The sequence below is a fragment of the Pollachius pollachius genome (assembly GCF_949987615.1).
Source record: "Pollachius pollachius genome assembly, chromosome: 10".
Classification (NCBI taxonomy): domain Eukaryota; kingdom Metazoa; phylum Chordata; class Actinopteri; order Gadiformes; family Gadidae; genus Pollachius; species Pollachius pollachius.
Window position 1 is genome coordinate 6,520,237 of NC_136943.1, and position 12,471 is coordinate 6,532,707.

The window sequence follows — 12,471 nt, forward strand, 5'->3', positions numbered from 1 at the left end:
TGCCTATTGTTTGTTCATACGAGGGATACCATCTAGGTAACAAGGTGTGACTTGTAAACAAAATGGACAGGTTGGAGATACGTTGACCTATGAACTGAAGAAAACCAAGACTAAACCTTGAATGAGACTGATACAGCAAAGAATAAAATCACACTTCTAATATGGATCCAAATCAAGCATTAATTTAAGCCTGTATTTGATACAAAAAAAATCATTGGACAATGCTGAACTGATTGCTTAGTGAGGGTGTTTCGAGAAGGGTACTTCAAGGTACTTCAAGAAACGTACTTCAAGATAAATAAATCAAATGATGAATAACTTACATCCAGACTGTCCTCGTTGATCACCAGCATGCCCATGTTCTTGGTCAGCAGTCTGCAAGAATGTCCTGCAAAACAAGGAAGAAAATAAATGTGATTTGGTCAATAGACAGATCACCATGATATAACAATTTCAAACCAAAAATCACCAGATTCAGATCAGATCACCTTCCCATGGAAACGAGCCAAACAAGCCGTTGTGTAACGAGTAAACCAGAAGAAACACTTGGGAGCAGCATGTTACACAGCACTTCAGTTAACCTCAATTACTTATGGAACAAGTTTCTTGGGACACCCTTTACGGCTCGAGATTTACAAGAGGGCCGTTCGTTTCCTGCTGGAGAAGGCCGTTACTGCTCTGTTGGACCCCCTGGGGGGAGGTCACCCCTGGCTTGGGCGGGGTGCTCGGGTCACGGGCAGGGTGGCAGCTAGGGACTCCCATGGGTGGGGGCAGAACAACACAACCACAACTCCAGCCTGACCCCCAGGTTAACTATACCATAAGAGGAATCCCTTGAAGATATTGCATGTTCAAAAACATGATGGTTCGGCCGTTATTTATGTTAGGTTTTAGGATTTACGGATTTATGGGACTCGTTTGTGTTTCACAGATAATGTCAGCTGTACATGTCTGTGGTGTGTGTCCACGTGCTATCTGACAGCTGTGCTCATGCTGTGGACAGCAATGCCTTTCAGGACATCAGAGTTATCCCTGAATCTGAGGCAGAACAGCTTTCCCCTTTCACTAGGTTTGTGTTTGGTGGCGGGACCTCAAAATGTGCAGTTTTTAGCACAACTCATGTACCGTAGGCGTAGAGATGAAATTGGGTGTCATTATTAATAATTCCAAGGGCTCGATCAACACAGCTTCTTTGTAAACTGTGACTATTTTTAGTTTTTTATTCTATTTTGAGTCGCCTCTAAAGTTGTTTTTCTGTAAAACAGACAATATTTGCCCAGCGTTTAAGGGGGGCAAAGAGGCCTGCACACAGAAGCCCCTAATCACCATCCCCAGCGCGAGCAACGCACGCAGGGAAGGTCATCCAAGACCACGTCAACGGACGCAAAACACGGAGACAGGCACACATCGGGCCCGTCCCCCACAGAGCAGGTCCTGTAAGAGGAAATACGCCCGGGCCTTCCCGAGTCAACGCCAGGCGACCCAGAGCTCTGGTCCGGGCCAGGTTGTTTTCTTAAGCGCTAACAAGTAAACTTCCCTAAGAATATTCTCCACGGGTGGAAACATGTCCCTCCATCTCAACACGGCTAGCCCGAGGGTCAATGCCTTCACGAATGAAACCCCCTACTGCTTGAAGTGTTGAGCCTTAGCTCTTTTGATTCAAGCTCTATCACCCCTCCCTGCGATCGCCGTTGTTCATTCTCCACCGGAGAAACGTTCCATTCCAGGCGGCGTCTTCTTTTGGGGGGGGGGAACTAAACACAGCTCCCAGAGGGGTTGGGGAATGTTTAAGCGCGACACACAACAGTGTCACACAATAACCTCCCGCAGCCCCCTATTGGGGGAGGGGGGTCATTAATGATACAAATTAAGGCACAGTTGGAGCTCTAAATGGCTGCCAGGGAGTTGGGTTTGCGGGCCGGTCAGGACGGCAGGCAAAAAGGAGGGGAAGCCGTTCAGGGAATAGGGGTGCAGGTAAGGGGGGTGCACATGTAGAAAGGGGGTGAGGGTGGTGGGTCTGGGGAGGGGGGTAGTATTAGTGTTGGCAGTTCAGACTGCATTTATCCCTGTTAAGAGGTGGAGAGAACACCCCCCATGGTGATCTTGCCCTCGGGCCAAGATCCACCCTGCCTGTGCCAACTCCTCAATATCCATATCTCTAACCAGTGGGAGTTTATCAACAAGCTCACTGATTGGCCAGTAGCGTTTGATGTTTTTCACAGAGTATGACACAGCCATCCCAAAGCTCCGACTTCTCATTCAGAAGTCAAGTTAATCTTTGAGTCGACAAGTTGACAAAACCGGGTCATAGACGAGGACTTATGGATTTGAGCGAGACTAAAAACCATTGTCGTTTTTGGCGGGACCGAAATTGGTTAGCAATGCTAACCTATTTCTTTACTCCCGTCATTAGTGTGACAGCCCGCTGTCTCGGCTGGATCAGGGGGCCAGAGATAATGTAGAACCAATCAGATGTTACAGGGCCGACCTGCTGTGGCCAGAGGTGAGTCGTGAACCTCGGTGTTTGGGGAACATCTTTCAACACGCCAAAGGGTGAAAAAAAAATTAAAAAAATGAAAAGCTAAGTCAACAGCTTCCACACAGCAGTGCAGTCAAAGCGGCCCGGCCCGTAAAAAAAAGCATTAAAAAACACCACTTCCCCTCCTGCGTGTGTGTGTGTGTGTGTGTATGTGTGTGTGTGTGTGTGTGTGTATGTGTGTGTCAGTATGTGTGTGTGTGTGTGTGTGTGTGTGTCTGTGTGTGTGTGTGTTTGCGTGTGTCAATGTGTATGTGTGTGTATTTGTGTTCATACGTGTGTGTGTTTGTGTGTGTGTGTGTGTGTGTGTTTGTGTGTATGCGTATGTATGTGTGTGTTTGTGTGGCTCTGGAGGACCTCCTCCCCATCTGGGCACGGCGGGGGCACAAAGAGCCGATTCAGGCGGGCCGAGGTGGTGGCTGGCCGCACAACGGAGGTCCTTCCCTTGTTTAATGTTTTAACCCGCCACTCTTTTAACAGGTTGTCCGCTCGCAGGGACAACTCGCTTGTTGCAGTTTGTGCTAACTCGCCCACATCTGAGGGGTATTAAGAGGCCGGCCCTTACAGGGAGTGGGAGCTGGACACACCGCCGCTCAGTCACTGGGAGTTCTGCGGGGCGCTTTCCCTTTTATTTTATGAGAGCGGGCAGGGGTGGGGCCTGGGGGGATACCCTAGGCTCAATCCCATAGAACTGCTAGATATGCAGAGAAAGGTAAGGGGTGTGTGCTTGTGTGCGCGTGTGTGCGCGTGTGTGACCCTGTGTGCATGCATATGTGTGTGTGTGTGTGTGTGTGTGTGTGTGTGCATGTTTGTGTGTGTGTGTGTGTGTGTGTGTGTGTGTGTGTGTAGGGGGGTGTTTGTGTACATACGGTGTGTTATTTACATACGGTGTGTGTGTGTGTGTGTGTGCATGTTTGTGTGTGTGTGTGTGTGTGACCCTGTGTGCATGCATATGTGTGTGTGTGTGTGTGTGTGTGTGTGTGTGTGTGTGTGTGTGTGTGCATGTTTGTGTGTGTGTGTGTGTGTGTGTAGGGGGGTGTTTGGGTACATACGGTGTGTTATTTACATACGGTGTGTGTGTGTGTGTGTGTGTGTGTGTGTGTGTGTGCATGTTTGTGTGTGTGTGTGTGTAGGGGGGTGTTTGTGTACATACGGTGTGTTATTTACATACGGTGTGTGTGTGTGTGTGCATGTTTGTGTGTGTGTGTGTGTGTGTGTGTGTGTGTGTAGGGGGGTGTTGGTGTACACACGGTGTGTTATTTAATCTCAATGTCCGTCAGTATGCTTGTACAATTCGGCTAATTCGGCTATCTGGAATATTGCAGGGAGTACCAGAGAGACTTAAGGCAGGCGAAAATTGCAGAGTCGGCCTGACCCAAAGCAATCGGTATCTTCATTCGGCTCCCCCACATCGGCCTTGGAAGGCTGATCTCTCTCCACTCTCCTGGATGTTATGCAGACAGAAGCTCTGCCCCCCCCCCCCGCCAACCCTCCTTCTCCCGTGAACTTTGTCTCTGGATCAGAACTCTTCGTGGTCGTCTCCACGGCAACGGTGGTGTCCTCGTCACCAGCACCAGGCGGTAGAGACACTGTTGAGTCTGGGTGGGGATGGAGTCGTTGGGCTCACACACACACACACACACACACACACACGAAGACACATAACACACACACACCCCCTGGACTCAACGCCTTCTTGACTCCCTCCCCCTCTCCGTCCCTCGTTACATCGTCTGCTGCCTTGTCAGGTGTTTGCCCCCCCGCCACTGGGGAGCAATGGCCCCTAGGATTTGATGTAAGGCCCTGCTTGATTTTCTGAGGGTCCTGTTCAGGTGAACCACTTCACAAAACCAAAGAAGATGATAAATATGCGTGGCTTTGCTACATTGGATTTAGATTGAACAAAGTTTGAACCTTTTAGTACTCATTTCTTTAATGACTTGTTAACGAGGAGTATATGATGAGTACATTTCTTCTTTTTTCTACATTTTCAACCTCTTGAATCGAGTTGAACATGAGCGACATAAACTCCATGGATTATAACAACTAACTCATTCCCTCAACCACCTCCATCCCCCTTCATCTATTCTCTTACCGATATTGATGGCGGTCTCCTGCTTGTCCCCGGTCAGGATCCAGATCTTGATGTCGGCCTTGATGAGGGTCTCGATGGTCTCGGGCACCTTGTCCTGCAGCTTGTCCTCTATGGCCGTGGCCCCCAGCAGCAGCAGGTTCTGTGGACGCAGAGGTAAGGTAAACAACCCTTGGTAGGTGGGGAACCGCAGAGGGGTCTTTACAGCGTCATGTGTCACTGAAGTATTGGCCCCCGGCCGGCAGCACTGTGTCACTCAGTCAGGGCGGTGTTTTTTACATCCAATCAGCTGCGCTTGTTTTTCCACCCGGCAAAGACGCTAGGTTTTAGGTTGGTTTGAGCGAGGTCAGAAGGGGGAGATTAATGTAGTTTTAAGAAGAGACTGCACACTCCCGCGCACACACACGTATATATATATGAAAGCAGCCACACATGCGTACATTTGGGACCTCAAACATACACATATACAGGTGAACACACACACCCCACAGAGCAAACCCACCACCCCACAGAGGTTAGCTTACACACACGCACGCACGCACGCACGCACGCACGCACGCACGCACGCACGCACGCACGCACGCACGCACGCATTCGTACAATCTCTACTGAGAGTCATATAACAAAGATTGAATTCTGTGTAGATAATCAAGATCCTAGGACTAGATCTCCTTAGTCCCTCGAAGGCTTTTGCTGAATTCATAATTGTATTGATCAAGTAAGGGTGCCTGTAGCATGATGCACGTTTGCAACTCTAGTAAAAAAAAATTATCTCTCGCTGAGCAATTGGTTTGCAATTTCCTTTTTAACAGGGAATATTTTAGAATATCTGTACATGAATCAACTTGGTACACAAATCCTGTCATTCAGAAATTGGATGCATTTAATGCAGTAACTTTTGAAGAAAATAAAGTTTCCTTCATAAAATGTCAAAAAGTGAACAACGTGCGTCATTTTTATCATAAAAGTCACCTCTGTACAATTTTGGCCAACATAATCTTTCCGTCTGGATCTTGTTAGCGGGTCTAAACAGTGACACTCAATTCATCAGACTTACACTTGAATCTAGTGCGCCACCTTGTGGTACAGCCACTGATACCACACACACACACACACACACACACACACACACACACACACACACACACACACACACACACACACACACACACACACACACACACACACCGACCCGCCGGGCTCTTTAGTGTCTGTAAAATCACGTTCCCATATCCAAAGTTTGGACGTTTGAAACTTTCAGGTTGGGAAGCATAAACCTCTCTCGAAAGTTAGTGCGGTAATGTGCTACACACCGACCAGCGTCTCCCCTGCCCCCTCCACCACCACTTCCCCCGGAGAGCTTTTACGTGAACTTTATGATTGATGGCGTCCATTTATGTCGGTGGGAGCCTTGAGGGGCCACTAGGAGCCGCGCCAGGGGCCCTGATTTACGAGGCCGGCTGCACATGTTTGACCAGCGCGTCCACATCAGACGGCGCTCACAGGGAAGCGATTGTACTTCCTGCCCTGTGCTAGCTGGGAACATCGACGCGCACACGCACGCACGCACGCAGCACACACACAAACACAGTAACATGCACACTTACAGTTTGCACGTGTGCGTGCACATCAACGCGGGCACACACGTACAGATTTGCACACGTGCACACACACACACACACACACACCTCAACACAACGACACACAAACACACACCGACATGTAAACCCACGTACATACACACACAAACAAACCAAAAAGCACGGTGCCACACCGTGCGACATGTACACCATGACACACCGACATAAACACACACGCACCGACAAACGCACGCATGCACGCATGCACGCACGCACACTTCTAAGCGTGTTTAGGTTTCCGTGCGCGTTGACGTGGCCACTAACGACCCAGAGGTCCTGACGGGGGATTCCATCGAGGGGAGCCCGTTTGAGGCGAGCGGCCATGTTGACTGGGGTTATTCGAAACGGAAGGCTCTGCTGAAAGGTAAACATGGGATTAGGAGGGAGGCTCGCGACAGAAGGGGAACAGGCCACATGCCACCGAGGACCGAGGACCCAGAGCGCCCAGAGGTTAGAGGAGCGGAGAGGTTGTTGTTGGGGAGAAGGTCCCAGCCCGCGGTCATGGAAGTCTTTGACGGAGCAGAACAATTAGAGTCGGTTGCGTTTAAAGCCTGTGTTTCGTGGAGGCTTCTACCATATCATTTGTTTCCCAGTGTTGTTGTAAATCCTAAAGCTATGAACCTAGTATTAAAAAGTATAATGATGTTGAATCCAGCAGAAATAGCGCTGCTAAGCGATCTAAAATGGCCGTGTTGGATAATCAATCACCATTTCTACATCCGTACTCGATCTATATTTATCTCTCGCTCTTCATCCATCTACCCGTTTCATAATCTATTCACCCCCCCCCCCCCCCCCCCCTCCATTGGTCTATAACCTATCCATCCGTCTATCTGTCTGTGTCTGTGTCTACAGTGGGCACGGGGTGAGGTGACGCCCACCTTTTCTATGAGCTCGTACGTCTCTTCCATCTTGAGGGAGCGGTTCTGCAGCGAGGTGGAGGCCCTCTGGTGGATCTCCAGCCACTGCTGGTAGGTCGACTCGCTGACCTCCGCCACCGCAAAGCACAGAGTGCGCAGCCCTGCAACGACAGCGTTGACATCGACGATCAGAGCTATAGGGGAACCATTGGAGCGGCTAGGAAAACTACAAAAATGGCGGTATGAGCAAGTCAAGACAATGAATGGAGAAAGTGAAAAGTGCAGAGTGGCTTTAGGAATCTGACCACGGTGCCTAATAGGGTTTATTTAATTATGAGTGGTACTCAAGTGCAACACATCACAACGCTGTCATGTATGTGTTAAAACTAAAGTGCACAATTTGGCTGATAAGATGTTCTTGATAGAGATGATCTGGTGGTCTTTAGATCCTTATTGAAGATGCTATTGCAGACAACTCTGGAACAAAAGCATTTACATTTGAATGAAAAGATCATCCAATTTATAAGTAACCCAACCATTACCAAATAGCAAAAGCGCCGAAAAAAAACATAAAATGGCTACTAAATACAAAATAATCAAACCTTTCACATATACTGTTGCATAGCACATTTAGTCCTACATCGCTCACATCCGACTAAGTCATTGTACAAGACTAACACAAGAGGGCAGTATTACCCCAGATGTGAAAACAGCCACAGTTTATGTGCCTACATTATCTGATGCAGTTTCTCTAGGAGCTGGGCTTCATAACAGCACTTCTTCAAGATCCTCCTTAATGTTGTCCTTAATTTTGATTTGCATCATTTGTAAATTTAGGAACAAACAAAACAATGCCAAATACAGTAAACCACCTAGACCTTGCCCTAAAACTCAAATTCAGTCGACGAGGGATTGCTCTAAAGATTCGTGGGAGTTAACTGATACATGGCATGCATACTAATGAGATGTATAAAAAATAAAAGAAACACAACCGAATGTAGCTCTTATTGTTGGCCTACAGGGGGCGCCGTTTCCCCACTCACCCTCGGTGGCGAACGTTTCCAGGTGCTTCAGTGTGATCTCTTTGTACCTGGAGCTGTCGGCGAGGCGGTCGTAGACCACAGTGTCCTGAAGAGACAACACACCAACGTTGGCCACTCACGCCACAGGACAAATATGAATCAACAAATGAATGAACGAACGAATGAATGAACCAACCACTTGGTCTTACAGAACAGTGCTATCAGGTTCAGGAAGAGGGCTAAGTTGGAGTCGGGAAAACGCACATAGAAGCCCTGATTTAGACTGATGACGGAAGGCTGTCTTTTTCGTTTCGCCTTGAATAAAGGTGTGATCCGACTGGATCAAACTGCGCCCCTCCATTTGGCGCAGTGGGAGAGACTGTATGTTTTAAATAGTGATGTCATTGACACTGATCTTAGTAACGGGGCTCTCGAACGATATGTTGTGCTGCATGATTTCTTAAATATGTTTCCAGTCACAAAATCTGATATTTCAAAACGCTGATCTTTTTCTTTTTCTTTTTTTTTATGTCTACTGCTGATGGGTGGGGCGTGAGGAGCAGAGCGTTTCCGACGAGGGGCGACGGTCTGTCATGCGTTGCCATGGAGAGAGACAGGCACTCACGGCTCCTTTGCAGTACAGGCGGATCTTTCCGGATGGGGTGCGTATGATGACCGACATCCTCTTCCTCGTGCTGAGGATGGGGGGGGAAGAGAGAGAGAGAGAGAGAGAGAGAGAGAGAGAGAGAGAGAGAGAGAGAGAGAGAGAGAGAGAGAGAGAGAGAGAGAGAGAGAGAGAGAGAGAGAGAGAGAGAGAGAGAGAGAGAGAGAGAGAGAGAGAGACATGCAGACAGGGAGACATGAGAGAGAGACAGATGAGGTACAAAGAAACAGAGAGAGACACAGATGGTTAGAAACAGAGAAAAAGAGTGATACAGTGATATCAGTGATACAGAAAGAGAAGGGAGGGGGGTGGGTGGTGAGAGAGATGGAGAGAGCAAATACCAAAGGTGTTACCACCACTAAAGCTAAGCTAATTATCACCTCGAGCAGGCAAAATCTAAGACATAACGCCTCAAACGCAACCGTGCTGTTTCTCCTTGAACTTGTGTTGGAGTCATAGTGTATGAACAGATTTCACAAAACAATATATACAATAAGCATATATTTTCTATATATTTGGACTTTTTTTTTCGATAAAATAACAGCTTCTATCGTCATCATCATCATATGCATCATAGAATCTTCATAGAATTGTCCACGTTTAGACGGACAAGCGGACCAGATGGTACGAGGCCAGTACCTCACAGATGTGACCTATTAATAAGGTGAATACCTTGTGAACTCCAGCACATGCAGCAGTTCATACTTCTCCTCCTTCCCGATCTAAAAACACAAGACACATCGTTCCAAGATTAGAAAAGGACAGTATTAAAGGGCACGTAGAGTAGAGACACGCACACAAGCACACACACACACACACACACACACACACACACACACACACACACACACACACACACACACACACACACACACACACACACACACACAGCAAACCCAGAACCTTTAGCCAATCAGGCTTTAGTTTAAACTTAACTTAGCCAATCAGGCTTTAGTTTAACCCTAACTGACTAAAATCAGTTAGGGTAAGTTTAACTGTCTTTCAATCAGTCAACACAACTGGCAACGTATGCAGAGAAAGAAGGCAACACGTTAAAGCAGGTGAATTAATTCTCTTAGTTGAAAAGTCAATTAATTCTCTTAATTGGAGAGGACTGCTCAGTGCAGGCGATCAGCTGATTAAGGAGACGTTGCGCTGTGCGATGTGAGAACCTAATAGGAAGGTTAACACAACTGACCCGAGCCTCGGAGACAGAGCGCCTGCTTTGCCAGCTATAATAAGCAAACGCTTCTGGTCTTCCGGCCTTTACCTTATTACCCTGAGGTGCAGTCACCCCGTTAGGCAATTAAAAAGCACAAGACACCGGGCTGACCTTAGAGCCTTCAGCAGACACACAGCCCAAGAACGTCATAATTTAATCATGGGATTTGAAGGTAGCTTTCTCTTTCCGTCACTGCTAATGGGGCTGCTGTTTGCAGGGCTGTGTTTTTGGGTATTTACTCTATTGCAACGCCCGGAGGCAGTGTGCTTTATTAAATCCGGATGAAACCTGGATAAGACCACGAGCATGTGACTTTACACAATGCCCTTGATTGTTCAATCCCATTAAACGCTAATGCTGTGAAATAGCAACAGCGAGAGAGCAATAGACGTTCCTCCTGACATTTAGCCAAACAGAACATTTCTGAACAATACAATTTGCGATGTGGGAGGTTTTCCACAGGGCATGACAGGCCTCCTTAGTTTCAACACGATTGCCCTTTAGACTCGCAGGCCGCAGCCAATGCATAAAGACTCCTATTATTGGCCATTTCATCATCGGACCGACATCACTTCCCCTGATGGAAACACATTCATCTTTAAAGGGGACATATTATACCACCAGGTGTGAGTGTGATCAGCCTTACAAGCCGTTTCAAAAATCTGCCCCATATGACATCACTAGTGGGCGTGTCCACCTAGATCTGTGCTGGATAGATCAGTCTAACAGCCTACCCAGTGGACTGAAGTACACGTTGCTCATCTATGCAGCACAAATCTAGGTGGACACGCCCACTAGTGAGATAGTCATATGGGGCAGATTGTAAGGCTAATAAGGCTAATCACACTCACACCTGGTGGTATAATATGTCCCCTTTAAACACACGTCATTTGGTAGACCCTTGGGGTCTTACAACGAGATGACACGCTTAGAGTCAGCATTGGGATTCAAACCCCCCTCCGTTAATTCTCAGTCTCACCGAGTCCAGGATGACAGTGTCGGGGGTCCGGCCAGTGAAAACGAAGCCCAGGCTGCGTGCGGCCCTCACCAGAGCTCCCTCGTCTGGGGGAGAAGCCGGGACAGACACGGGGCGAGAGAGAGACATTCAACACGTCAGGGGACACGTCACAAACAGCAGGTAAAGGCGCAGGACACTTTTGGTTTTGCAAGACTGTGGTCTGTCGTTGACTGGCGCACTGGGCACGACGAGGGTGTCACACAGACCACAGAGCGACTGTTCCCGGTAGGTTGTTCCAGCACCTCTCTAACTCCCCTTAGAGTCATGGCTGTTCTCGGTAACGGTAGGAAGAAGACGGAGCTGCCTTTTTGTTTTCGATCAAACATTGATGGAGGGGTGTTGGGTGCTTTGTCAATACCAGTGTAGTGGCTAGGGAGCTCCACTCCCAGCACAGGAGGTTCTTCTGTGTGTGATCCCTGATGACTGCAGCCTACCTGAGAGTCCACCTTCAGCACGATTCAACCTATGATAACCCCTAGCTGCTTCTTAATGACCTGCATCTGTATTCACTACTCAACATGGTTATGGTAGGAACCACGTCTTCAATTAGATATCCCATAACACCTTTTTTCTCCCTGTACCTACGCGGACAACTAGTGGTGTGTGTGGGTACTGCACGTGGTACCTGGGTTTTTATTCTTGGAAAATAAACATTGGTCTTTGCATTACATTTGATTGTATATATAGCAGTTGCTATATATATAGTGTTGCTTTGTGCAGTCCGATTTATACGTTATCCATTGTTATGTTTTCCATTGATGTTTTGCATTACTTGGTGATACAAATACACAATGGAAGCAAAAGCATCATTGCTGACTGTTTCCCACTGGCCAAACCCTTCTTGCAGTAATAATTGTGTCCAAAGGGGGCGCTGTGCCACTCTTTCTGCTATGCTTAGGAGATTTTTCACCACAGGAAATTTGATTTTCCTAAAGCTCTCTCTCGCCTCCATCCTTAATATTAATGCTAATTTCCATAAGTAATATTTAGCATCTGAATGTCATATTTTTTTAACAGATCACAATCGCCAGTTGTTCTTTGCATAAGTACAATAGGAAATTACAATTCTAAGGGAAATGGGATCTCACTTCAAAGGATTAAACATCATCTGATAAACTGCTCTGGTCCGTTATGAAAAGGATAAAGGCTGGACAGCTTGCTTGCAAACCGTGAACATTGCCTTTTTTTGGTGTTATCCAGTTCATCAGTTTGACGTTGTTTCAATGTCCTAATGGAGTCTCTTGAAAGTATACGCAGCAAAAAAAGAGACAAACCAGAGACTAACTTCCACCTTTTACATTTTAACTTGAGACATTTGGGTTCGAGGGCTGAAACGCTTACACCCGGACTACTCTCCAACGGTGGAGGAAGGGACCAGGCTTGTTTTCACCACTCTAAGATGTCTGGTCTGGTCTGA

At 47.5% G+C, this 12,471-nt stretch overlaps 1 protein-coding gene across 3 annotated transcripts in view; it reads right to left on the reverse strand.

The window, feature by feature from the left end:
- atp8a1 (ATPase phospholipid transporting 8A1) overlaps positions 1 to 12,471 on the reverse strand; it is a 104,007-nt gene that overhangs the window by 44,061 nt on the left and 47,475 nt on the right. For all 3 annotated transcript variants that reach the window (XM_079744612.1, XM_079744610.1, XM_079744611.1), the window contains 7 exons: positions 11,016 to 11,098; positions 9,487 to 9,536; positions 8,776 to 8,845; positions 8,172 to 8,256; positions 7,150 to 7,289; positions 4,632 to 4,770; positions 324 to 388 (listed from right to left, as the gene is read on the reverse strand). In XM_079744612.1, coding sequence (XP_079600738.1) covers positions 324 to 388; positions 4,632 to 4,770; positions 7,150 to 7,289; positions 8,172 to 8,256; positions 8,776 to 8,845; positions 9,487 to 9,536; positions 11,016 to 11,098 — 632 coding nt within the window. The remainder of the gene's footprint in view (positions 1 to 323; positions 389 to 4,631; positions 4,771 to 7,149; positions 7,290 to 8,171; positions 8,257 to 8,775; positions 8,846 to 9,486; positions 9,537 to 11,015; positions 11,099 to 12,471) is intronic.